Raw genomic sequence first — 27,827 nt, 5'->3', positions numbered from 1 at the left:
CCGACCCGGGCCGAAGCATGTGTTAGTGCGTCCAGACAAAGAACAATTCGCATGGCAAAAACTACACCCCCAAGCCATCACCCGCTCATGCCCCCAGCGCAACCCTCTGCGCTCTGAACTTCTCCGTTGCGGCGCAGCATCATGCCCGTGTGTAGCCTGCCTTTGCGCCTTCGGCATGCTGTTTGCAGGAAAAACCCCTCTGCAGAACACGGTGGGATTGCTGTGCTTCTGTTGCTGCTGCTCGCCTTTCGAATGGAGGATGCCAGCCATGCACGATGCTGCTGCTGCGTCTTCGGGACCGGGGCTCGGGTTCAGTGAACTTCAATCGTCCACAGCACCACAACCTGGCACCCGGCACCCGGAACAGTTCGCCTTGAGGGCAGAAGAACTTGACAGAGAGTTCAAGCTCGCGAGCGGGCGAACGAGGGAATTGTTCTTTCACAACTACCCTCGAAGCTTGTGCACCCGTTGAGGAGGAGGAGGGATGGGAGGGGTTGGGTTTCGTTGCACGTACGCGGTAGTTTCCTTCGCGTTCGGACGAGCGGAGCTCCAACGATATCTGCTGGAAACCAGCACGGCGCACAAGCAAACGCATCGGGGGCGCAGACACAAAGGTGAGACCCTTTTAGCGCTGCGCCTCTGCCATCAAGACAAGGTGACATATTGGATACGGTTTCAAATTAATCTCATGATAAGAGCCACAGCAACGTTTTGTGTGCTTTAATGCGTTTCACATGTCGAATGACGGTTAAGAAATCGCTCGATGCGATTTTTAAAAGCCAGTTAGAATGAAATATTGCTCAAAGGAACTACATTTAGGATGTGCAATAGCGTCACTCTATGGTGGAAACTCTTGGCACGATAACGAATCGTAAAGATTGTCTCCGGATGGCTACAGTGTAACGCCCATGTTTAACAAAGCATCTAACCTTGTGTTGGACATTGCAAACAAATTAAAACTGTATTTATCCTTCGAAGCATGGACGCTGGTTTTTTTTAGCATCCTAGCCATTTTACAAACACACATACACATAAACAATATACACACGCACACATACAGAGATGCTATTCGAGCTGTCGAATAAACACAACACACACCAATTGCCATTCCCTGGCGGTGTAGCAGCGGCAGAAACAGGCAGAAAGCGGTCCCGCGTCCCAAAACTGTCCCGGAAACGGATGCTTTAGTGTGCGTGACATGGTATACCTTATGGCCAGGATGATAGCAGTACGAAGCAACATGCGAAGGATACGGCGTCAAGCAAAAACAGCCAAGCAACGGGAAAACCCCGCTCTAGGAACGATGGGTAAAAGGATACGGCTGTGCCACTGCTGTGCACCCTCCAACCAAGCGCTCTACACAGTCTGTTCGAGTGTTTGATGGTGGTAAATGAAAATGAAGGATGTAGAAGAGAAAAAAAAATACAGGAGACGAACAAAACAACGTAGTGCAGTGGCAGGAAATTAAAACAAGCACAAGTAAAGGAAAAGAACCCCAAGAGACGACGCTGTGCGGACGTTTCCTTTTCTGGCGATGCCATCGATCATATCGCTCCGTTTTCATCGAGCAGCAGCCAGCCGTTAGGATCGGCATATTCAAGTGTATGGGAGAAAATCAAATTAGGATACACATTTAAATGTCCCTGTGCTCGAGGGTTGGCTTTTTTTCTCTCTCTCTCGCTCTCTCTCTCTAAACTATGTCCTGCCTGGTAGCTGATGGTAACGGTAACTAGCAACAAGGAACGTTCCGTACGGTAAACTTCAAGCATTCGGGTTGTATATTTATAACTAGGCACTGTGAGCGGCAAGACAATACAACAAAGGGTGTGGTGGAGAGCCGTTTCATGATGTGCAGCCTTTTCAACAACGGCAAAATTGTTTTATGGCTGTAACACTACATGTTAATTACAAAACGGGCAAGAGGCATTACTTTATTGATGGAAACACGTCAAAAACCGTTGACAAATGTAATTTTACGATCTTATTGAAACGTCTTAAAACGGCAACAGAGTGTTTGTGTTGGTTCAATTCAAAGAGTGGTTCAATTTAATTTGCCCTTTTTATTATATTGCCTTCAAATACTTTTGATAGTTTGCTACTTTTAGGGTAGAGAATTAGGTTAGTTTTAACGTGTCATAAAACATTACCATACAGTCGGTTGGGGAGTAAATTGATTATCTTTTAAATTTTACAATATCTTCAAATTTTAGACCGATATATTCATTGAACGACTTAAGAAGTGTGTACAACAAACATTGAACAGATTTTGAATTTTAAATCTGCACTCCCCGTCGAGAAGCTTCAGTCTAGCTTCTTGGCTGATGGCTCGAAAATAGAACACATCTAGCAGATTCTATGGCTCTCGCTAGTTGTTACTTGCCCAACCTCCACATTGGTTCGCCGGAAAAGAGGGCACCATGTGAGGATGAAAAACGAAAACAAAGAAAACGAATCTTCGAGATCCAAACAAAAACAAACCGCGGACTACTTTCTTCTACGCGCTGCTGCTGTTCTCTACCGTTGAGAGGAAGTTGTGTTTGCGTGGCTTTCCTTCTCGCGTTGTAAAACACGTTATTTCCCTGCTGTTAATTGTCGGATTAGATGAAAAAGAACAGAACAACCGGCTTTGAAACCACCAGCCGCTGTGTTTCTGTGTCTTCTGGACAAATTCTGTATGTTTAACGAAAAAGGGGTACTTGCTATGGTACATAAATGTTTCGTTTTAACAAAACTGACTCTCCCACTCCGGTGTGCAGAACAACAAATGGTTACGATACGCAAATCGCTGATAAGCGATAAATTCCACAGATGCAAGGCAATAAATAGAACCTGCAATGCTAGCTTTACCAACTCGCCAGAATGACTGCAGGTAGAAAGAGCTACATAACTGCAGCCACAGTATTGCAAAGAAAAAACTTTTTTCTGTTTTTCTCCAACTTTACTACACGCCGCAGTGCACCGGTTGAGGTGGCGGTGGAGATAGAGGTAGCGATGCTAGATCGTGTGCAGTAAAAATGCGTTCTTCTTTACCCCCCAGGGCCCTTCGCCTACCCCGCGATACGCACAGACACACACACACACACACACACCTGTGGTGTGTTTGGGGCAGCATGCATAAGGTTATTGCGTTGCGCACGACAAACCATTCCTTACTTGCTTTATTACTTTTCCACCTTCCTTCCCACTATTATCGGCCTGTGCACAGTGTGTCTCTATGCTTTACACCATTTTCGCTTGCTTTCGCCTTCAAACGAAACATTCTTTACCTTTCTCGCTTTCTCGCCCTCTCTTCTTTCTCCTTCTTACGATCCATCCATCCCTTAGGTTTAGTTTTAGTCTCATTCTCCTCCTCTTCGTTCTTTGTTTACTTCAGCGTGTTTTCTTCGATTTACTCATCCTGTTCTTGAGTGTTTTGGTTGCTTTCTCGTTACCGCGTGTGTGTTATGATCGTTCCAGTTGCGTTAGCGTTTCCCTTTCCTCCGGCTCTGTACCTTCGTGCGTTTTCGTTGTAGTTGTCGTTTTCACTCCGCTTCTTTTACTTTTCCTCCCTTGGTGCCCATCTTGTTTCGAATTACCTTCATCCCTAACCATAACATAGCGAGGGTGTACACTCCGTTTGCGCCACTGTGTTTCTATGTGTGTGTGTAGATTGTTGTTGTGTGGAGTTGGTGTGTTCCCGGGTTGTTTTGAGAAGAATTTATGATTTCAATGTATTTGTAGTAGTTATGGTTGAAACTCTAGGAGCTTCGATTTCCTATTTCCTTTTGCTTCTTGTCTGTGTAAAGGCTATTCCTCCTCATGGACCTTTTCCCTCTGCTCGCTAACTGCTGCTTTTCTAATACAGCAGCACCATCGATGAGCATGGACATCCCATTTTCGAACTGCATCCGGCGCGCTTTCCGCCATTCGAAAGCTCTTGTTACGATGGAAAAAGAGACGATGCATAATTGTTTAATCGATGGTTTCATTCTTGCCATGCCCTGGCTGTTCCAACCTTCCCAAACAGTTGTACGCTTTACTTCATGCTCTTGGTGTGGAGTGTGCCTGTGCGGCAGGAAGAACCAAAACCGGGAACCAGGACCGTTTTGGGTGGTGAACGCACTCGCCGCACACAGTATCGTTGTGGTTGTGTGGCCTTTGTATTCGTACATGGGAGTGAATTTGATCAGCACAGCACAGGAGCAGAGCTGAAGACTATCTCGGTCCCATGCAATCCACCATCCGACAACCAGGTAGACTGCAGTCTCTTTGCGCGAGCCGTTCCGTACGAAAGGGAGAGCGAGCATAGCAACGAGCACACATCCACACACTACCGTAGAGAATTGCATCTCGCACTGTGGTTGTGTTTGTGCATCAGAATACGCTCCTGCGTTTGGCAGCAACCAGGGGTTGCACAAAGAGGGCCGCCCTGGTTGAAGGTTGAAGGCTCCCGGTGTCGTTTCCCGGCTCGATTTTCCATTCTACCCTTGGCGCTGGAATAAAGAGCGCTCACTTATTGCAATGGGGGAGCGATTGGAAGCGATGGAAAAATCTAGACACACTGGTCGTGAGGCGTCGTCAAGGAGGGGAAAGATTTTCACGTTGTTTTGTTTGTAGCGTGGCGTGCAGTGGAAAGCGGAAGCGGGATAGAACTAACAGAAAAGGAGAGCGCTATTATGTGATCTTGCGGAGACAAGCAGGGTGAAAATAATACACATCGTCGCCGAATGTTGTTTCTAACAGGACGGCCATATGCACATCAATATCCGCTCCATGGAGACGAAAACAAGTATTTTTTCTGTAGTCATAAACAACCAAAAAACCATTTGTGATATACGCTTATCAAACTTGTAATGTAACTTGTTTGTAGGAAATTCTTAAGTCATCCATAATTATGAAATTTGCCCATTGGTTGGTAAAGATATAAACCTTTTTCAAATGTTTCCGTTCTTGCAGTGTTCACTCCAGACAAACGGAAACGGGCTTGGAACATAAATTCTGTCTGCGTAACATAATTCTTTCATCGTTCGATCGATGGGGATGTAAATTTGTTATCGTCTGGCGATGCTTTTCTGCACTGTCTGGAACAACATTCTGGCCATTCCATTGCTTGCCCCGAACGACGACAGCAAAATAAAACATTCCATCCCAGCAGAAACTAACTCTCTCTCTCTCTCTCTGTCGCTGTTTCCTGCTCATCACGTCGCTTTGATCGCTAAAATCCATCCATCTATCGTGCCAGCCGTCGTCGTCTGGCTGGCTGACAGAAGGTCCTCAATCCTTGCCCGGTACAGCATCATCATCCCGAGCCCGGGTTTGGCCCCCAGAAAAGTTCATTCAGATGGATACCCACGCACACGCATATACACACATATATACAAACAAGCATGCACCCGATCTACAGTACAGCGCGCATCCCTGATTCGGGTTCTTTGTTCGTCGCATCGAAGCGTCTACTGCACGAGACGGAGAGTGTATGTTTTGGCCGCAGATGCTGTGGGTATGGCGACCACATGGTCTCCGGTTTCCGGGATGAGCCGTTGTTTCACTCCCCAAATCCACCATCCACCCGAGTTCAAACGCACGGATGTGAGTCACCCCTCAATGAAATGGCAGCAGTTTTCAGACTCTCGCACCATCAGACGACACGCCCTCGGCTGCATCGACGTTTTTTAATAATCGATTTAGCTTTTTTTTAAATAATACATCTGTTCCAATAATGTATAAATATTAAAATAATGGAAGATGGAATGTGACTTTTAAAAATTTTATTAATTAAATATTTGACTACTTGTGCGTGAGTTATTAAGGAAATTAATGGAAAGACACACTAGTTTCGGCTTTGAACAACATTTATTCGGCTAATGAACTCTCCATTGGGCTCAATTAGTTGAATAAAACATGGACTCGCTGTGAATTGCCTTTTGAACGCATTCGAAATTACAACACTGCTCGGAGAGTATGTTGTTTCTCACTTTGCTGTTTTGCTCATTTATCGCGATGCCGGCCTTTTAAAGTGCGGATTTTGAACCTTTTTGTCCTCCGTCTGTGCACGCGGCACTTCCGTTGCAGACAACAAAAGCAATCCACATCATACCGGCCGGCATAACATAAAGCGGATCGCGAAAGTCAGACAAACAGAACCGGCAGACGACGCAGCAGCAGCAGCAACAGCACACCGGCAGCACCCGGTAGACGGTAGAATACATACACCAACACACCAGTTTCTACACCAGTCTGCGCACGGACACATTTAGCGCACGGGTTGCACTATTGGCAATTTGGCCCGTACGCATCACGTTACCTTACTTGCATGTCAAAAGTTTGGTGGTAATATATTTAACTCTTTTAACGTTGCAATTGCGATACTATTGACTTTTGAAGGTTTAATCGAAAATTTTATTGCAACGTATTTTATTAACAACTTTCGCATTATGATTGAAGCAGAGAACAGTGCATTTTGACATTCCAACGATAAGATAAATAATGTTGTGACAATCAAGCTTTAAAACCATCATAATGGAATTGCCAAAGAGATTAAGCTGGCTGGATGATTTCCGCAAAATGAATTCCTCTCCATGGGTTGACTGCACCACACACGGGCACATGGTTTGGTGGCGAGGTGTTTTTGAAATCCATTTTGACGCAATGAAAACATTCCATCTTCCATGCCAAACGTCGACTCTTGACCCTGGGAAAGCTCATCGATCTTCCAGTTCTTCTGTTCCCGCATGAAGATAATAATAATAAAAAAACTGCTCCCACCATGGGAGCCGTCCTCTGGCCGAGCGGTTCTCGCGTTCTTGCTCCCGCCACCCAACCGCTGGGGGTGTTGCGCCCTTGCCCGCTCGGTGCCTCTTGGCAATTTCGTACGCTCTTCATTGCGGTCGTTGGTCGTAGCTGGTGTGCCTGTGTTGTGTGCTAGTGGCTGGTGGCGCGAACAGCTCTGGTTTTGTCTGCCTCCTATCTTTGTTCGTTGAATCGCGATGTTTTGGACGGTAGTTGATCTCGCGGATGAAACAACCCCACCACGGATCTTAGGAGTTGATAATCCTTTGTAATGGAGCGGACCAGAAAAGTATGGAACGATTACGACAACAATCTGCAAGGATTGCATGCTACAAATGTAGACTTGGTACATGTTTATATTCTAAATGCACAAAAAATACATATCAATCATGTTGGAGCAGAAAAATGGATTTTCTAATTTATCTTTTATATCCTTGAAACTTTTTTCGGTTCCCAACGGTTCCCGTGACTATTCAATTCATGTGTTGTGAATGTCGAAACCCCGAAAGGCTCCGTAGAAGCGGAATAAAAGCTGCAGTAAACGAAACCAACAGTTACACACCACTATAGCCGTACACGGGGGTGAAACACACGAAAGACTTGCAACCCCCGACAAGCAAAGGGATGGAAATGTGGTAGCGAACCGCAAAACTCAGTGTATCAATAGACCGGCAGTCCACACATAACAAAACGCTCTTCTGGCGGGGCATACGGCTCAGGCAGGACTGCGAGAATAAACTTATGGTTAGTCATCTGGAGAGTGCAAAGACCGCCCGAGAGCGTTGGATTATAAAGAATGAAAAGAACAAAGTTAGGGAAGCACGGACCAATATGGGTCCAAAGGAAGAAATGTTGTATATATACCCCTTAAGAGAACATAACAAATTCAAACGCTTAGGTCCACGTTTTTTAGGTAATTTATTTAAATTGTTTGCTTTGTACAAAGTAAGTTTGAAAATCAATAGGATTCAAAAACAAAGATGGACAGATCAGATCGTTGATCGTTTAGATCGTTTCTTCCTCTTCTTTGGCACAACAACCGCTGTCGGTCAAGGCCTGCCTTTGTACCGACTAGTGAAGTGAACTTGGCTTTCAGTGGACTTATTGTTACCGTAGCAGGATAGTCAGTCCTACGTATGGGGGCACGGTCTATTCGAGACTTGAACTCCATGACGGGCATGTTGTTACGTCGTACGAATTGACGACTGTACCACCAGACCGGCCCAATCGTAAATCGTTTATTGACAATAAAAATAGCAACGTTTACGACGTTCACCGCTAAATCCTTGACAGTATGCATTACGCTCCATCTTCCCATACAGACCAAACGACAGCATGCGAGTAAAAATAACGCATATCGCAGAAAACAACACACGACTGACCACTGGACAATCACGAATGAAGGGGATAAGCGAAATTGTTCATCACCTGGTGAGACAATGAACTTTCAGGAATGTAGTGCCTATTATATGCTTGTCCCACCAGCCGTTGCTGGAACGAATTGTGTGCAGCATTTGCGTCAATTTGTTAGAATTTAAATTATCTCATTAATTCGCTTGATTTTGCTTTTTCTTTTTCTCAGTCAACACATACACAAAGAGCGAAAGTAATATGTAAATGGCATTCTATTCTTTTTTTGTACAAGGAACGAATGAAATCTCCCCTTCAGCTTTAATGCGATTGTATTAAATGCAACATTTAAACCCTATTGCAAACTTAAGGTCGATCGTACGTTACAGTTAAGGATATGTTGCGTTCAAATCTGAATTGAACTGGATCAGTACGGACACTTTTAGGGAAGACCGATTTTTTTTAGATTTTATTTCCAATAATTGGTGTTTATAACTTTATGAGCTTGTAAACGCTTGTTGACAAATGGCTTTGTAACCCAAATTCAAGCATTTTTCCAGCTATTGTAAGGATAAAAATTAACACCATTTGGCACCAACCGTTAATGACACGTTGATTCTTCACAGTGTCGAGTACTGACGCCAGCCATCCGGTAAGTATCTGATACCGATTGTGATCCTTTGCTTTTCTGTGCTTGTGGTTTGGGTTTGATCAAAATTGGTCGACGGCGGAGAGGAGTTTGCCCTGTTCTGTTTTGCGAGTTCCATTTGAGTATGATGTTTCACATTATCGCATGCATTTACAGTAGAACGCAAAACACGCGTATGATTGATGGCCACCGCATAATCTAACGCAAATGTGTGTCCACAGAACCGTTCCGCTTCGGGCGAGGGTAGGAACACATATGACCCTCTATCGTTACCCCATGCACGGTTCAGAATTATTAAGGGGGAAAAGAAAGGAAAATAACACACGCATAACGATATAAGAAGCCGGGCAAAAACACCAAATGAGCGAGTCAGATAGAAAGGAGCTGTTGTGCGAGGAGACGCTATATTTTTGACGACACTGTATGTTCACCCTAACCGAACTCCAACAACGGGGGCCAGCCATACACACGCACCTCGCATATCGGTGTATGGGTGTGCACCCCGAAAATGCTGATCAACAACGGCAAATGAGCGGGCATTCGTTGTCTGCCTGCTGCTACCAAAGTATGTGTGGCTTCTATGCTTGCAGCCTGCCATCCTGCCTGCCTAGCGGCCTGTATGCTTGCTCAAGTGCACATCTGCCGTTTGCATTCGTTTTTATGCTGCGTGCGACGACAAACGCTTTCATCCCTCTCCCCTATACGCAGGGACCCTTTTCCTCGTGGCTGCCGTACCAGTTCTTGCGCAATCGGACGGGAATCTAGAGGGTGCACAAACGGCATAATGATCGGTCACCTCTTCGTAAAAGGGTGCGTTCGAAGAGTGACATGAACTGATAAGTTGCTGTATGTGTTAATATTCATCTGGTTTTTGTGTATCATAAATTTGATGGAGCAAACTTTTCAGATAGACGCACATTTTAGTAATATTCCTTAATACGTTCCTTGCTTAATACGTTATGTTTGTGTCATCTCTGCAATATCCCTACATCAATCGACTTATTGTGAGTTCAAAGCATATCGCTTACCTTCAGCACGGACCTTTTTTGCTGTACTCTACACACTTATCAATCAAACTCTTATCGCATATGGTACGTTAGGTACTACGAACCCAAACCAACGCCATATGACTGGATTTCCCCTTTTTTAAAGCCATCTTTTTCGCACTATTGAACCTGGTTCTCGTTCTGGCCAATGGCGTGTACAGCGCGCACATGCGACCCTTTTCCAATTGTGATCCTGCATCCGTTATGTGCGTCTACGCATGGAAGGGAAAAAATAATAGAAAACGCCCAAACCTCCTGCACGCCCAACGATTTGAAGAACCAACATCCCTGGCCCAAGCCGACGCGGCGCGAACATTTAATGTCCCTGAATTTTAATCCAACTTGAACTGTTTTCCGGGAGTGCATAAGGTTGTAAAATCGAAGCTGAGGAACGATTTCAGTCTAGAGCATTATATTCAAATACAGCTTTTGCTGTAGGTACTTCTTTTGCGAGATGCACTAAGCATGATGGGTTGTAAAATAAGGACGTACAAGAGAACAGAACTCAAGAACATTTCTGTCTATATAACAAGGTTTGGGTCTTGTATGGCGATTAGAAACAATGTGTAGTACACATTAGACTTATTAAGTTTTTTATCGATCATCAACAAGCTGGAAGACACAGGTACCATCATGAAGCTATTTTTCCCGTACGCTCGGAAAGGATGCATCAATCAATCGCACCGGCACACCCGTATACTGTGTGGTGTGGGTCGGGGATTTGCTGCTGATCGTAAGGAAACCTTTTAGAGTGAAACACAAACATAAAATGGAATTCATCGTCAGCGGTGCAGTGAACGAAATGAAGCCGTATCCTTGAATGGATTGAGGCACACCACGAACGAAAACCAAAACCATTTAGATACTGAAACCTAAGACGAGCAACGGCGAACAATGTACCTGGCCCCTCTGTCTCGACCGTTTTAGGTTCTTTTTTGTATTGTCTTGCTGTTTTGTTATTTTGATAGACAGTAGAGCCAGTGCAAATATTACTTCCAAGAAGTGTGGCGAGCTTCAACCAGCCGACCCAACAAAGAGTGGATGATAGAGGACGGCAAAAATAATAATGTTGTACAAAAAAGAAAAAAAAAAAGCCAACCACCATAAAAACAAAATGTTAAATGATACTACCATTGCCACTCATTATAGTGGTTCATTTATTTTTGAAAAGGACCAGAACCGCCTGCAAACCGCGCAATAACACAGTCTCCAATCGGAAACCATCTGCCGCCCAGAGAGACAGAGGAAGAGTTAGTTGCTTCCCCCAAGCCTTCGCGTCCTGATCTGGGCGATCGATTGTACGGCCGTCGTGTTCATCGTTCGGGTCGGTCCTCCTAAGGCGATGCAGACTATACCAAATGAGGTCTGAGGATGCAGTCACGGACGGATTTGGTTCAGTTTTGGTTAAACTCACACTAACTCCACTGATTCCGCTTGAGAAAGAAAGAACAAAAAAATAATCCAAAACTGCAATTTTAACGATCTCACATGCAGGTGGGACCAAAAGCCGTTTCGCAGAATGCATCCGATCCTTTGTTGCAGACATCGGAGATACAAAAGGAACACCAAAATTATCATCCAAATTGAAAAAAGCACTAACAAAACGGCACCATCTGCAAAGCGAGCCGCACCGCTCATGTGTGCTGCACCGTCGCGGCGATTATGACAAAACTTTGGACTTTTTATAAACTACAACATACAGTTTCTTACAAAATAATCAGATTCGTTCTATTAATGAATCAGGGAGTATAGTGAATTATTTTTAAATTAATTTTTTTTTCATTTTTTATATATTAAATTAATCGTAATTTAAACAACATTTCACGGTCTACATTCAACTCATGCATAACATCAAAGTTACAGTACTACTAAAACATTTTGACAAGCCTTCATCAATTGCTCAAATGGCCAGGGGTAAAGCTGTCACCGGACCAGAGCTGAAACTGAACCATACATTACAAATTCTCAGGTCATTCAGTAAGGATTTATTGGTCTAATTAGGGTTTAGGATATTTATGGCCACCCAAAATTCTGCATGGTGTTGAACAGGTAGAGAACTGGACCGCTCTGTCGTCCATCGGTGGGTTCAGACACATCTTTTCGACATGTTTTTTTGTTGTACATGTTCGCCCATTTTTGCCGAAGGATCAAGAGGTCGCCGGTCCTGTGCTATGTTTCACGCTTAACGCTTAAGGACGAGCAAACGATAAGGTGATCAAAAGAGCGACGGCCCGGGACGGTTATTCTATTGTTGTTGATGCTTTTTTTTACTCTCATGATCCATGAGTTGACAGTTCACTGCTTTGGTCGACCGAAGAAAAGGATCATATTTCCTGTGTTTTACTGGCCCCACTAAGATACTCCTTACCAGCCGGGAGTTTAACAGCCTCGAACGTGTGCAGAGGCACGTAAAAATTTATTATTTAAAAACTTCAAACCATACTCTCGGAAGGCCGATAATAGCAGGTAACTGGGAGAGGGTTAGAAGATCATCATGGATGGGTAAAAAAAACAGGGCACCGAACCAGAACTGTACCTACAGCGATGCCGATAGCAGAAGCACATAAAAAATGACTACCAAAGCCTTATTTACCTACTTCGTCGAGTAGGTAGGATGCACGGAAGTATCCTAAATGTTCCAGCAAACAGGTTTTTTTTTTTTTGAAAAAGAAACGAGTAACACATTTTCAGAAGAAATGGAAATTTGGATAAATTGAAAGATGGTTTGAGGACATGTGTTGTATTTGATTTTTTGGTCTAAATCGCCAAAAGAATAAGAAGTATTCTGTGATTCATGAAAAAAAGTTAAACTATTCAAATAATTTGTCAAAACCATGTACCTGTGTTGGTCTAAAGACATGTTATAGAGATTTAACTTCATTAGTGGCACTGATTGCAGTTGTTGCACCAAACGAGATGAAGAAAACGATTTGCAGTCTATGAAGAAATATATGTTTTTAACTCATAGACAACTTGTTCGGTACACTTTAAAAAAAAAAAATACCTTTTCATACTTCAATTATTTCAAGCTTGATAAACCTGGTACACATGATGAATCGGAGACATTTTAGACAGAACACGATCCCTGTTGATAAAACGTTACATCAGCGAGACGACACTGTTCCGCCTTCTTACTGGTCAGTTTGTGCACATGATTCAATTATGACTAGACTTTATGATTTTGATTTTATTTCCACGTTAGCAATAGTAGCAACTTTGTTTGCTGTCAAATAAACATTTATATGTTCGGAAAATCGGAATTTGCAGCTTGAATTAGAGTCTTCGTTTGTTAATCTGTACAGGTATACAAAAACATCCCGGTGGATGATCCTTTCCCGTAGAAGGTCAAGCACACAGGTTCGATCGGTCAGCCTTGAATTTCTCGTTCCGATGTCAACGGTTCAAAGTCCCCAGGAACCGCCGTATACTTCAAAAGTTGCAATTTATACAAGAAAGAGGTACATATAAAGCAAATGAAAATGACACTCACACAACCATATGCACGTTTGCAATAAGGTTTAGGGCTGCTGGGAAACCACGATCAACAAGGATCGTCGTCGTTGTGATCATTAGTGTTTCTCTGTTTCTTGGCCGATTGCCTGGCCCAAGTGCCATTGCACTCCCACGAGTCCCATTCATGGTACTGAGATTTTATCCTTTTACGCGGTTTGCTGTTGTTCTCTTGCTTCCCGCACCTTCCAATGAAAGTGTTCCCAGTGCTCCGACGAAGCGATGGGAAGACTCTGGTCAGACGTCTTGGGAAAAGAAGGAATTCCACACGTACCATAGCCCGCCAAACCGGTTCTAGTGTGCGTGCTCTTCTTCTCGACGTCTATTTCATTGCCGCAGCTACACAGACGAGTAGCCTGTAACTCAAAAACGAATGTGTTGAATCAATATGTGCTGGATTCTGATCATTGTTCATATGCTTTTCCGTATAATTGCTTTAAATGATGTGTGATCGCATAGTAACAACTCTCACGACCATCTCTCTACGAAATTGTTTGCGAAGAATCTCTACGAACGTTTGAGGAAAGGATGTATGTTGGTACTCAGGATGTTTCAGCCTCACAAGCTTATATGAACCTGCTAAGTCCACAATCAAATATTTTAATATTTTGCTCCAATTTAGAACTGTAGTTCAAGAAGATCTTGTCGTTGATCGATACCGGCTAGCTATGCAATCCTGAAAGCTGACGATATCACTTCATTAGTTTTCATACGATCATACGACCAGAAGAGTTCTTCGACCAACAACGACCAATATCTACAATCTTGATCTAGAAGCGCGACTCGGTTCGTCGTTCGATCGGTCGCACTTCATTCAGCGGCATACCGTCCCTCTGTGGGTACATTGCACTTGCAACGCCGCAGTCACGGTGCAGTCTCGATGTTGCTGTTGCACTGTTTACTTCCACTTCCTTCGCATGCAGAACGTTGGTGCGCGAGAACATTTGATGTGCGATTTCGCCGAAGAACCGAACCCTACGAATGGGCAAACGATCGTAACGCCACCTCTCTTGGAGCGTGTTCCACGACGGGGGGAACCATCGCACGGACTAACAACACACCGAGAGCCTGTCCTTCCACATATTTCGCATAGCCCCCGGGGGTGCACTGCAGTCGGCGACGGCATCTTCTTCGCCGTTTGCCGCTTTCCTGTGGCAAAAATTGTGAGCGGTGCACATTAATCTTGCCAGTTCTTGGAAATGCGTCTTTCGGCGTTGCCGGTTGCGAGTCAGAGACCTCGCGTCGCTCGGCACAAACGCGAAACGAAGCGACTGACGGGCCACTTCCGTTGATTAGCGGTAGCATGGACGCTGTCTGTATCGTTCCTCTTTCCGCTGCCGTTTTGTGTGCACCCGCACCCGGAGATGCGGGACTCGTACTCTCAATTTTCTTCTACCATTTTATGGTTCCGAGTTTTGCTTTAGATTTTACTGCAGTTAGTGGTGCAGTTTTCAGGCGGTATATGTTGATCGTGCGCCGTCGTCTACGGGCTGATGGTGATGGACGTTGCCTTGTGCATTCGCATTGGTTTGCTGCTTCCCGCCCGAAAAGATCATTGCGTGACCTCGGCTGGGGTAAAGCAAGGTTTGTTCGATGGCTAAGACCAAACAACTTCTGGTTCGCTTTAGCTAAAGGGTATTTTGAACCTATAAACTTAAGCGATCAGCCTGTAACGTGGAGATGGATTGTTTATGATATTTAAAATTAACATTAGCAGTTGTGTGGCCACAATCTCTTCGTTTTTTCTTGTTTTTTTTCCAAAACAATAGTTTTTTTATGTAGGTTTCCTTTAGACCCTAATGGGCATCAGTTTTGCAGGTTGCAGAAACCAATCAACAAGTAACCAATCACAATACTGTATAAAGACGAAAAAATATACGTATAAAATACGCTCATACATTATAATTAAATAGGTGATTTTAGAAACAAAGTAATGCATCCATTCTCTAATGCTTGCATTGGGGCGGCTTCCATCCGTAGGCAAACCCTTAACTTCAACTGATTAATATTCACAACAAATGAATGACAACAGAAAAAGCAATAACCGTGGGACGGCGGAGTCTGATGTCTGATTTTAATCATAATGTGCCCATTTTCCGGCTGTCTGAAGCATTTCCTTAAGCCACCGTTAACATCCGCCGGTTCGGTTAGTTTGCACCATCGGCGTGTAATCCACCGAGCAATGAGTGCAATACATTAACACCGTTGCGGACGAATAAAGCGAAGGCACAGAGCTACGGTCCGACGACCCTCTGTAAGATGGATGCTTGGAATGGCAGGTCTCGGTAAAATGTAAAAAAAAAACACACACACACATACAGCTACATAGGCATCTTCAACAAGGCAAGCTAAACACCAGAATCAACAGCCTCATCCGGGCCTCATGGAGGATGGGAGGAGATGAAAAAGGATCAAAATGAATCCGGGCTTTAGCCCCATCGACCCCGACCGACGACGACGTGGAGTGCTTCTAAACATGGGGAAAATATTTTCCCTTCCTGTCGTTGTGTGGCGTACCGTCCTCGTTACCGCCACGGCGACATGATGTACATACTCAAACACATACACACACATACACATACACAAAAACTTCCAATGAGTCATATCCTGATGTTTAACAGAAGCAATAAACACTGCTTCCGAACACCACTGGGGAGCCCAATGTGTCACTGAGTGGTAACGAAAATCGCTGTTTACCGCCGCACGGGACACGGGTTGGCAAGGAAAAGTTTAAGGTAGAATTAAAATGTTTTCCACCGATTCACGCCCGAAGATGGTTCCCCTAGACTTGATGCCGGGTACGGCCTGGGTGTGTGCTAACCGTCCCTTTTGCTCCACTGATGTGTTTCAACGCTTGCGTTTCAAAATTTTGATGAATGAAAATGAAGAGAAAGAAGGCAAGTCCTGGAAGAACAACCTTCCAAACAAAATGCAAAACGCCAACCCCGCCAACCATTAGCTTCGTTCACGCTGCCACCAAGATGTGCCCGCCCCGACAACAAGCCTCCTATATTACATTTTTAGTCGTTCTACAGTGTCCCCTTTTCGGATCTTTCACCGACTGGCCGGAAATGACAGCCAGGACAGCAGCACAGCCTGGTAGGCAAAATCTGGCCCCCCGGTTCGTACATACATACTTATGTACAGTCCCTTTTCCTTTCAGCACTTGGCGTACGCCACGGTCTCGCTTAGGGCCACGTGCAGCAGTGTAGTGGTGTTGTTGCCGTCGCTGTTGTTGTTGATGTTGCTGCTGCTGCTGCTGCTGCTGGTGCTGTTGTTGTTTAGATTCGACTCTCCGTTGCCATTCGATTAGGGGGTGGCTTATTGAGTAGAAACCCCTCGGAAAATTTCGTTCAAAATGGGCGCCAAAGCTATGCTCATGGCTCATGAGTACCGAACGAACGAAGGGTGGTTTCTTTGGCTGAAGCTAATAGTCAGTGCGCTGGTAGCAAAGCAGCAAAGGGGCAGGGCGAGCACCGGCGCGCTCTGAGTCAGTGAGCTCGGGTGGGGATTTTCCGAAACTTTTACGGCAGACACCATTTTTGGGGTGCACGCTGTGTGTTGAGTTTGATGGAAGATTCGGCTGTTCTGTTCCGTGCGCGAGCCGTCGAAACGTTCTACGAGGTGAATAACCTTCCCTTCTGCTCCTGGTTCGGGAGTCCCGGGTCGAGACGACAGCGGTTTAAGTAAAGGCAGCAATTGCGATAAGGGTAGTACGAGCGAACAAAACGCCGGCCAGGATGAAAACAGCAAGGGCGAGCGAGCGAGCGAGCGTGACATCCTGCGTTACTTTTGGTGGGTAATAAAGCGGGAAAGAATGATCGTGAGGGCGGTTTGCGCGAATATCCTTACAGTAAGCCGTAGGGCAGAACAACAGCGTTCCAGAACAACAGCTGCCAGTTACTACTGGGAGGGGAGCAGCTGGTGGGGGAGTTGGATCGAATCCCCGTTTCAAAACTCTGCGCCACAATATGCGTCGTCAACGGTTGTTAATTACTGCAGAGAATATTTAGCAGTAAAGTTATGGATACTGCGACTTGCCTTTCGTGCCTATGCCTGTGTGGAGGGTGTACAAAGGGAGACACACGAACGCACCACCACCACAGTTAAGATACTTTTACTTTTCGAAGTAGAAAATTTCAATCATAAATGGCGGCGCAGGAATGAGGATTCTGAAATTGGATTGGGCACCCGTCTGGAGATATTTATTTGGTTGCCTCATGCCATATCTGCTAATTCATTACCCCCTGCAGGTGGACCCGATCGTCAGGAAACAAGACGCCATGCTTGATTGAAATGCAATGATTTTAAAACGGATTTATGGTGGCGTAAACAAAATAATTGCTTGAAGCTTTTTACACCAGCTCAACATGCACGTAATGAGATAAAGACATTTTTAAATTTAAATTTTTAACATAACAACACTGCCCCATAAAATGCTGCCCCTTGAATCAGAAATTACAATTTTCATTTCACATAACAGATTTATGTTTTTGTGCCATTACTGGCTGCATTTACTGGTTGTAAAAATAAGAGCCAAACAAATAACACCGTGGCCAATTAGTTGCTTAAGTATGTTTTGCATCCAGAGGGGAAATGAAATGAACATGAGCATGCTTTTTATTGTACAGATTTGTAAAACAATTTAACATATCACATGTAGCTGATGTAAGGCGGATCGGTACGACCACGCCGTACCATAAGCCAGGTGCAGTAAAGCATTAAACAATATAACAACCCGCCTAGGATGCATGTCGACCGTGATGATGCCAGCCAGCCAGCCAGCCAATCCAGCCACCTACCACCCATCACGATGCGCAACGGAACGAATTGGCGAAAACGTTAATTTATTTCAAGGACTTTGAGCGATGAAGTACTGGGCTCGGTGCATGGAAAGCATTATTGCCATCAGTCAGCGTTGAGGCCCGTTGGGGCAAGCGATGGCACAGCAATTTCCCATCCAGGGCGACCCCCGGAGCCACAAGAACGCAACGTGTCTCGTCGGCGTATATCGTCGCCTTCGGGCGGGGTGGTGTTGCGGCTGCCTCTCACATTTCTTCGCTTGCCGTACCTGCCGGTCCTGCACTATACTTTGTGCAACGGACCATAACCAATCGAAATCACCTTCACGGAAGACAACGTTCTCTCGTTGCCCGTCGGTTTCCGGCGGGAGTCGAGACCCGGAATACCCATGGCAAAAAGGTATTAATTCCCGCCTGGCTGCATAGCAGCAAGTACAGAAAGAAGATTGTTTTGCATTTTTGCATGCATAATGCACTGTGCGCGGTGGGCAAATGTGCAAATGTCCCCTTACGCCGTAGCGCAAGCAGCTCCTCTATAACCGGGAGGACATCGTTCGGCCAGCAGCACTCTCCGAAACATTCATCGAAACAAACATCGTTGATGATCGATAAATCACTTCCGGTTGCCCAGGGATGTGTTAATAGGCAGTAGACACAGTGGTTGTTGTTGTTGATGATGAAGACAGGCTAGGGTGAGGCTCTGTGTCACGGGGATGTGACTCACATAAAAATTTTCTGACCGGAAAGATGTGGTGAAGTTGAGAGTGCGGCATGGTTTAAGGTCCACAGTACGGGGAAAAATTCGAACCGTCGCGAGAGATGGGGAATATGAAAGAGAAAGAGAGAGAAAGGGAGAGAGAGAGAGAGAGAGAGAGAGAGAGAGAGAGAGAGTCCTATGGAGCAAAAGTGAAATCCATCGTGAGGACTCGGACGAAGAGGATACCGACTGTGTTCAAGGTCTCGTATATCATGTAAGTGGAGTTGTGTGTGAGGGAGTCTCAAGGATTTTCCAGTTACTTTCTAAAAGGCATGCCGATATCATTCAGATGATTCATGCTTTTGAATACATTGGAAATGGATCGGAAGTTCACACTATAGTTCTATTTTCTAGTTACAAACCAAAAAGCTGAAACATGGTACCAAAGAGGAAATCGACCATCCGGCATCGTCCGAGTGTTGCTCGTGCTCATTTGATTACTTAAAACCGTTCACAGCTAACCCATAACAAGGAAAAGACACATCGGAGAGTCTTGCACAACTAGCACAGACTGCAAACTATTGCACGTTTGCAGCCGACCCAGTGCAATCTAACCTACAAACATTGTTGATTGTTTCAGTTTCCAGCACAAGCGGTGGCCTTCGCGAGCGGGCCCCGCGCACCCTGCGCACCAACGCACCGCCGCAACGCGCAGACAAATGGATGACGCTACAAAATGCATGTGCATCACGTCACGTCTCCCAAGCAGGCAGCGACCGACCAGTCCTCGACCACCCTGCTAGTGTGGTCGTTTCTCTGGGATATTTCATCGTTCCGGTTTCTCCTCGCTTACGCCGGCCTCGCCAACGCACATACGAATGGATTTAGCTCTTTCTTTCTCGCATTCAATCGGCGGACGGGCTGCATCGTTAGATGCACGTTTTTATTATGATGTCCGTTCATTTTATGCCCCCCGCCCTCACATACAGCCAGACACGACTTTGGAGCCAAGTTCTAAGGAATGGGTAAGACAGACAGGAAGGATGTATGAATCCATTTGACAAAGGATCACCCAATCGGTCTTTGGAGCGCAAACCAAACGCCGTTGATTTGCAGACGCACTCCCTCTCTCTCTTTCTCTCTCTCTCTCGTTTCGCTTGTTCGTTTACAGGTGATGCAAGGAGCAGCGAAGCAAAAGGGCACACAAAAAAGCTAAATCGTCACCAAATGACGAATATTGAACAAAGCGAACGTCCATTTTGGATTTATGCGCCGCCAAATGCTTTCATCTCACCATCGTTTGGGGCTTGGGATCATCATCATCATCGTTGCTCCTGCTTGCTATCATCGTGGCAAAAACGTTTGCCGCCGACCTTCGCTGTTTCAATATGCCATTTCGCCCGAACCAGTTGTCGCCCGTGGGTCGAGGTTTTGCAATCGCACGACCAGCGTCCCAGATCACGACGATGACGGTCACGGCGATGATGATGACGGTGCGGAAACGTTATTTTCACTGTCTGGGCATCGGGATTCTGACTGGCCCGGCACAGACCGTGCCTTGCGCTCGTCGAGGTGCAGCACAGGGCTAGTTTGCTAGTGTTGGTGGTGTTTTCGTTTGCATCTCTCCGTCCGCGGCTTCATCTGTGCAGACTGCAGCCGCACACAAGCAACAGCGGCCAAACAAAACGCCGGCCATGCGCGCCACTGCACATGCGTCCTTGCAATCGCCAGACACGATCGCCGGTCTGTGTGTGCATAATAAAAGCAAAAGCGCTCCGGAGCAACGGGAACTGCCGGCAAAAAAAAAAAAGCACGGGCATGGGCGAAAAGAAGACGTGCATGCTGCTGATGGTAATCATTTCTCCTTCGTTGCAACCGGCCAGCAGTCTGTGCTGCACGAGGAAACAGGCCAGCAAAATATCCAGAGCATCTGCCGTTTGCGCGAGTGCCGAATCGAGAATCGACAAATGTGGCTCTATTTCTCCCACGGATGCCCGGTGCGGATGGTATTGGCTCTCAAATCCGCTCACACTGTGCATCCAAGCTGCAATGGGTATCGCGACCGATACAAAAAAAAAAAAAAACAAATTTCGTGCCGGCTAGGCGGCTGTCTGACAAAATGCACACGATTTCATTCAGCCGCCCAATGTAGTTTGGGACAAGGGCATGATTGCAAGCGACTGGTGGATGCACATGATTTGCAAATTAATCCAATCCAGTAATGTGCTTGCACTATCGCCATTTCACTCTAGAAAACCGCAGATTCAATCATTCAATTTTGGGGATATTCTATCAAATCCGCAATTCTTTACGACATAGTATCGTTATTGAAACTCTTCTTGGCTCAAACCGATAGGTTCGTTTACGTAGTAAAATATATTCAGTATGCCTATGTATTTATATAAGACATTTAAGATTTATATAAGATAAAGTATTTTTAAGACTATGGCCCTGTTTTGAAGGGTTGTGTGAAATAAGAAATACAAAGAGTTAGAGAATTTAAAAAATCTTCAACAATTAGTGCATTTCTTAGACATTCATTAATCGTTAGTTAATTCATTAATTAATAGTAATTAATTTATTACTATAAATATTCTTTTCTTATGAAATATCACAAATAAGTAAAATTTAATTGGCATTCCATAAGAATTTTACCAATGAAATCATCTCACTTAAATAAAAATATGTATTTGATGTTTGTCTCCAGAAACATGGAGTCTATTGATCTCATTGGTTTCATAAATCAAAATACGGATGCGCATATACTTTTACCATATAGAAAAATATCATCATTTGCATAAGATTCATTATCATATGAATCTTAGCATTAAGTGTGTAAATAAAACCAGTTTTCTTTTCAATGACAAAAAATAAACATATAACATTGCCAACCACTGTAGAATCATGTGTACAAGGCTGCACAAAACGCATGCGTTTGTGTTGTCAAAGTATCGTTTGTTTACGTTTTTTCCGATGCGCGGAAATGTATGCATTTAGTTAATGAATGATACAGATTATGCAGTACTTACCTTAAAATATTGAAGAAACCATTCTTGAACATCTTGTGATGGTGGAATTTGGGATTCCACCATCTCTTTCAACATTTCTTCATTCATTTTGTAGTCTTGAACGGCGTACACTCTACACGGTTTCACGATTTTAGCACGTACATAAACACACACTCACAAACATTCACTGCAGTGGGAAGTTTTTCACAATTGTACAATACACATAGTTCCAAAATGAGTAAATTATCAGTACTTTTTCTTGTTTTATAACAAAACTAGGCCAAACAAGTGGTCATTGTTGCAAAGCTATCTTTTTTTCAGTTTTGTTTCTAGTTAGTTTGACAGCTCTTGTTTGACAGTTCTCGTCCAGCAACCAGTGTGGCCAGATTATTTTGGCGGTTTTCGGTAGGCGCATCAAAATTTTATCGGTAGTTTTCGGTAGGTTAAAACTCGAAACTTAAAAGAAGTAAAAGCGAAAGAAGTGTTAAGCGGGATGGGGGGGGGGGGGGGGGGTGCTAATGCACAAAATGAAAGTTCCATCTCACGAGAATATGCATCCTTTATCTAGGATATGGATTAGATTTGGTTCAGCGGTTACACAAATGAATATTTTTCTGCAGTGTCGATCTGAAAATTGGAATTCTAAGCCAATTATAAGATGTACATTTTTTCTCAGTAGTGACAAGTTCTTTTTCTCGAGGCTCCATGCGACCGCTTACGGCCGCAGCAGTGCTCCATTGGATACGATTTAATCTTACGTGCTGTCATTTGATTTTTGCTGGATTATTTAGACTGATTTGATTGTTTGGCTGAGTTTTATAGTTCAATGATTAAAAAATTGAGATTTTTTCCTTTTTCCTTTTTAAAACCCTAGATATATATATATATACATCGGTATTTCTGGTAACTTTGCTAACAGGCCAAGGCGAGCTTTTTGGCGGCACCCGTCGCAAAACCGTCGCAAAACGTCAAAACCGACGTCACAAGTACTGCAAATCGACGTCGCCAGCGAGCAAAACTCGCAACGATTTTGAGGCGCTGGCGACGGTCGTTTTTGACGTTTTGCGACGGTTGTTGACCTTTCGAGCGAGCTTTTGCCCTGCGAGCCAGTGTGGCCAGATTATATTGGCAGGAGCACTGTTGAGAACGCAACCATTTAAATTTAATCAATTATTTTAACGATCAATTTCTTTTTACCCTACTAGCAAAGAAAATAAAAAAGTGTGCGTCTTTTATAAATAATGTGTGTGGTTTGAAGCCAGATTGTGTGAAGCTATGAATTGAAATGTGCTTTTATTTGCAATAAAAGTGATATAAAATTAAGTTTGATGTGTTAACGTTTTTCTTTTGATTCGGGTACACTAAGTCCGTGTAAAGGGAAGTGCACAGCGCGCTAAGAAAGAAACGAGCAGGAGGGGGTTTCAGTCCAGCGCAGCGCAACTCGCTGGAATCAAGTGGGGTACCAATTCAGCGTAGCGCAAGCCGAAAGAAACGGAAAGGAAGGGGTATGAGGAAAATGCAATGAAACAGCGCGAGCGAACGTTCTTTTCAGTGTGAGCGCATCGTGCATTTTAAAGCCATGCAATAGAGCGCATTCTTTCCGTGGTAGCGCTCTATCCGCCAATTTTAATTTTTAGCCCAAAACAACGGACTTCGGATCCGATCTTGGGCTGGACCCCCACCGTGTGTTTTTACTTCCCAAGTGTCACAAATCCACTAAACGACCACTAAACGGCTTCTAAACGACTCAAGTTCTCTACCTAAACGGAATATAGAAAGACTTCGTTTAGCAGACGGCAAACGACTCATGCATTCTAAAAATAACGTAAAAGCTGGTGGCGCCATCTGTTTGTGGGATACTTAACCAGTTGAGCTTCCTCGCTTGGAGGAGAGCTTTCTCATTTTCTCTGTACTGTTGTATGGTTTCGAATTGAAGTTATGCATCGCTAGAACTAGAACGGCGATACGATTGCTTAAATACTAAACTCCAACGGAAACCACCAGCACTGAAGCAAGTGAGATTTGAGTAATGGTCGTTGGTGTTTGATATCCGTGTATCTGATTAACACGACGATATTCATATAGATTTTTGCTCAAAAAGTTAGAAGGCTGTAAAAAAAGGTTGTTTTGGGTGATAAAAATTATTTATAAAGTATTAAAAAATGGTTTGTCTACACTAAATATTGAACTCGATGGGAGGGGTATGAAAGAAATAGTTATACTGTCAGTTTTACGTTATAGGTTACGTTATACGTTTAAAGTTATAACATGTGTATGGAAATACTTTGCGTAAATTGAATAATTCTGCCGTACAAAATATCGAAAGAGCTGTGATATGTATTTATTATTACCATTTATTTGACTAGCTTCTTAAAACCTTACATTGCAATAACGTAAAAGTTACTTAAAATAATTATGTTTTAAGCATATATCAAAGCGCCCGATCAAAGGCCTTATTTATACACTTCACTTCCTGGACACAGATCAGCCTATAGCCGATTCTGTTGTTTGATTCGGAATAGTCATAATACTAAAAATGTATTTCTAAAACAAAGTCCGTTTGTTGTGTTGTTTGTTGCATCAGAATCCAATGACAATCTATCGGGAGAACAATTGCATCGAATGCCTCACTATGCATTCGTTCAAGCGAACTATTGTATCGAATCGGGTGTATGTACTTCATGCTGTTACTACTGCAAAGATATACTATTATTCTCAGCGCGTTTCTGGCAGGTGAACGTAATATCCACATTGTTGCTCTTTTGTTTGCACATAATTATTAAAACTAGCGGCCGAATGAAAGATGCTGTGTAGTGAAGAACTGCCAGCGAGATTCCCACGATCGGGTTAAAGCCTGGGTATTTGGGCACAATTTTTGGCTGTAAAATTATTTCTTGCAGCAACGAGCCGTACAATCGTTGCAGAGTAAATACCGCATAGGAGATCGACAGAAAGATAGATAGCTTAAGCGAAAATGCAACATTTTCTTCAATCTCATCCGGTTGCGTAAAATGCTTGCCTCTATAAAACTTAATCACCGTTTGTGCGAGTGTTATCACCAGTGCCACAGACGGCAAGATGATACGAATGGCGATGACCATGAGGCTGACGATGTTATGATTCGCCACGGTATTGGTCAGTTCCGTACAATACTGTTTGATCGGCTGCTCCGCACTATCCGTTGGGTTAAGCGTTTCGATGTCGGCAAACAGGAACAGTGGCAGCGATTCGGATGCAGCTATGAACCACACGAGCAGTATCGGAAGTCGGACGGAAATGTGCCGTTTTTTGTACCGGTAATCGATCGTGAGGGATCGTTTCTGGGAAATTGAATCGGTAGCTACTTCGTAATTGTTTTCCTCTGTCAGGGACTCGGTTGCGCTCTCAGCGTCAGGTGTAGCGAGAGCATTTTTCGACAATTCCACGGCCAGATTGTACGAGGAGATCGAGTGAAAATTCAGTCCAATAATGAAGTACACCACCGCCACGCTGGTGAATGACTCCAACCCACTGTACAGAGTGCAGTGGAGCTTCGAAAAAATCCACGTTCCTCTAATGTAGTAGTACAATTCCCAGTTGCTTGTAAGAAGCGTCAATACATCGATGAGCGCTATCTGCAGCACGAACAAGAGCGCCCCTAGAACGAAACAACGAACCGATGATTAGATCGTGTAAACATATACGCTGCTTATGTTTTGCGATCACACACTCTTACCATTAGATTTGGCGCCTATGATTCCTTTTACGAGCACGAGATTAAGAACAATCCCCGTCGCCACGATCACGGCATTGAACGCATACATTGACACCAGCTCGGTTGGATCGCGAGGCGACAGCACAGGGCGGGAATTGTTGTCCAGGAGCTCTTCATAGTCATTCGAATGTGTTAGGTACACTTCGTTGCTAAAATAGTCTTCGATCGATGTGTAATCATCATCCATGATATTGAGCACTGATTGAACTATGAACTATGAACAACGTTTCGATATGTATGACACTAACCAGCTAACAAGGATCCGGAGCGTGCGCACCATACGCAGCCACATTTAAATCGCAACTAACCGGCATGCTAAGGCAACTGCGTTCGCCGAGACAAACGTTCTGCCGTAGACTATAAAGCACAAGAATCATTCTCGGAGCATCATAAAGAGTGTGGTGTCAAGAAGCTTCGATCTGTCGGCCGTGCCGATCTTCACCGTGTGGCGGCAGTACGAGCAGCAGGGAAATGGGCGGGAGTTGGACGAAAGAAATACGAGATAGTTGCTGTCTCCGTCGTTATGCTGTCTGTTTCTTGGTGCGAGCCTGCGAGGGCCCTATGCTACAATTAACCATAAACATACATTTGTCACACATTTATTTATATCTCCCACAAACAACGGTTCGGTTTCCAGCGAAGAGCAGTTCCCAAATCTTCCTGACGAATACGTTCCGGTGCGATGATGATAATGGTTGTGTGATGTGGCGGCGGTGTTAAGCAGCATGCGATTAAGCAATGCCAGAGTTTTGTTTATGGTTTGGGGAGGGAAGCAGAAACATGCTCACCGCAGTCGTCTGCCACGAGAGGGCGGCTGTTCCTTCTGCCGGATGCAGTTTCATCAAATGCGTATGCGACTTGATCGTTGAAAGTGGATGGTAAACTGCAGGCAAGCAACCACGAACGGGAGAGAAGTCGTTTTCGTTTTTCTGCCACTTTCTGCCGACCGACAGCGAATTCTCTGCAGAAAGGAAACCATTCCTCGCGAATATATTCGCTAAACAAAGAACTTGATGCATTTGAATGCGTAGCCGGTTGCGAGATGATAGAAGTAAAACAGAAAGAAGAAATGAGCAAGGAACTACAACCATTTAGCAGCAAATGTAGCCGCATCGGATCGCGTCAGACAATGCGCGATACAAAGCGATGGTGGGATTGAAAAGGAAAGATCAGATCCGCGTTTTTACGCTTGGAGCCGTTGCTGAGTTTTAATTACTGTTAAACTGTTTGACAAACACTTTCCCTTTCCTCGCTGCAGTCTGCTGGAAACAGGCAGTAACGGGAAGCTAAACAGTGAGTCAAGAACGTCTCATATTGCCCGCTGATAGCTTGACTGATGCGAAGAAATTATGGCCCATTAGAGATGAACGAAATACAAGAAGATCGACTGAACGGAAAAGGAATGAAACTATGTGTTTATCTATTACATACCGCCAAGAGACGTTGGCATTCGTTATGGTGTATTTAATTGTGAACAATTATTAGCTTTTCACATATATTATAGATGCACATTTGATGTTGGGCTTGTAAAACAATGTAATATATAAAACACAAACGTAAAACATAAACATAATACATTACTTTAACTCAACCAAATTTAAAACGGTGTTCCGTAGCAGGGACTGACTATCCGCTTGTGTGGTACTAAATACGTATTGAATGCATGTATGGACCGGCATATGACTGCGCAGTTTGTTATGTCAAAGAAGAAGAAGGTAGTCTATTTGACTTGCTAGTATGATATTTTATTAAATTAAAACAGTGCACTTCACAATACCATGAATTTACTTACAGGCGTTGCCGTTAAGAGCTCTTTTTGTCTCGATGGTACGCATTTTTGCCTTTAAGGTATAATTTTTGATTGTGAGTCAATCGCTTATTTACAAAATTGCAAACTGTGTGTTTCTAAATTATTTAAATTAAGTTAAGTAGTTAATAATTTCATTTGAGAATTCAAAATATAATAATTGTGACGCCAATTTTGGAAGATTCAATGGAGTGAAAAAAGTTGACATTTATTTTTAGGTGAAAACAATGGCCTTAGAATTTATTAAACTGCATTATTTTTTGTACACAAAAAAACAATCAAACTACGCAGTTTTTGTATTGTTTATGTGATGTACATTACATTACAAATATGAAAAACCTTCTCAAATAACTCGGAAAATTATCATGATTCCTACAAGAGTCAATAATTGATGACTTACAGACAAAAATAGGTGCATTAGAGCAGTGCAACCTTT

At 44.0% G+C, this 27,827-nt stretch overlaps 2 protein-coding genes across 2 annotated transcripts in view; both read right to left on the bottom strand.

Moving 5' to 3' along the window:
• The window catches only part of LOC120904146 (protein disks lost), a 79,592-nt gene extending 57,420 nt beyond the window's left edge, over window positions 1-22,172 (bottom strand). Inside the window, exon 1 of the mRNA XM_040313939.1 lies at window positions 21,852-22,172. Within this exon, the coding sequence (XP_040169873.1) occupies window positions 21,852-21,938 (87 nt within the window). The 5' untranslated portion in view covers window positions 21,939-22,172. The remainder of the gene's footprint in view (window positions 1-21,851) is intronic.
• A 1,994-nt stretch (window positions 22,173-24,166) lies between these two features.
• On the bottom strand, window positions 24,167-26,032 carry LOC120904149. Its single transcript, XM_040313948.1, has 2 exons — window positions 25,546-26,032; window positions 24,167-25,467 (listed from the first exon to the last, which is right to left on the bottom strand). Exons 1-2 carry the CDS (start codon window positions 25,769-25,771, stop codon window positions 24,521-24,523), a joined length of 1,173 nt encoding a protein of 390 aa, XP_040169882.1. The 5' UTR covers window positions 25,772-26,032; the 3' UTR covers window positions 24,167-24,520.
• Window positions 26,033-27,827: the final 1,795 nt, after the last annotated feature.

Source organism: Anopheles arabiensis, chromosome 3 (assembly GCF_016920715.1).
Source record: "Anopheles arabiensis isolate DONGOLA chromosome 3, AaraD3, whole genome shotgun sequence".
Lineage (NCBI taxonomy): Eukaryota > Metazoa > Arthropoda > Insecta > Diptera > Culicidae > Anopheles > Anopheles arabiensis.
This window is presented reverse-complemented; position numbering and strand designations above follow the sequence as displayed.

Bases quoted from the DNA above. Each gene is read 5' to 3' on its own strand.
- LOC120904149 (XM_040313948.1), bottom strand. From the start codon at position 25,771: ATGGATGATGATTACACATCGATCGAAGACTATTTTAGCAACGAAGTG. The intron at 25,468-25,545 runs GTAAGAGTGTGT...GTTTCGTTCTAG, and splicing joins CATAGGCGCCAAATCTAATG to GGGCGCTCTTGTTCGTGCTG.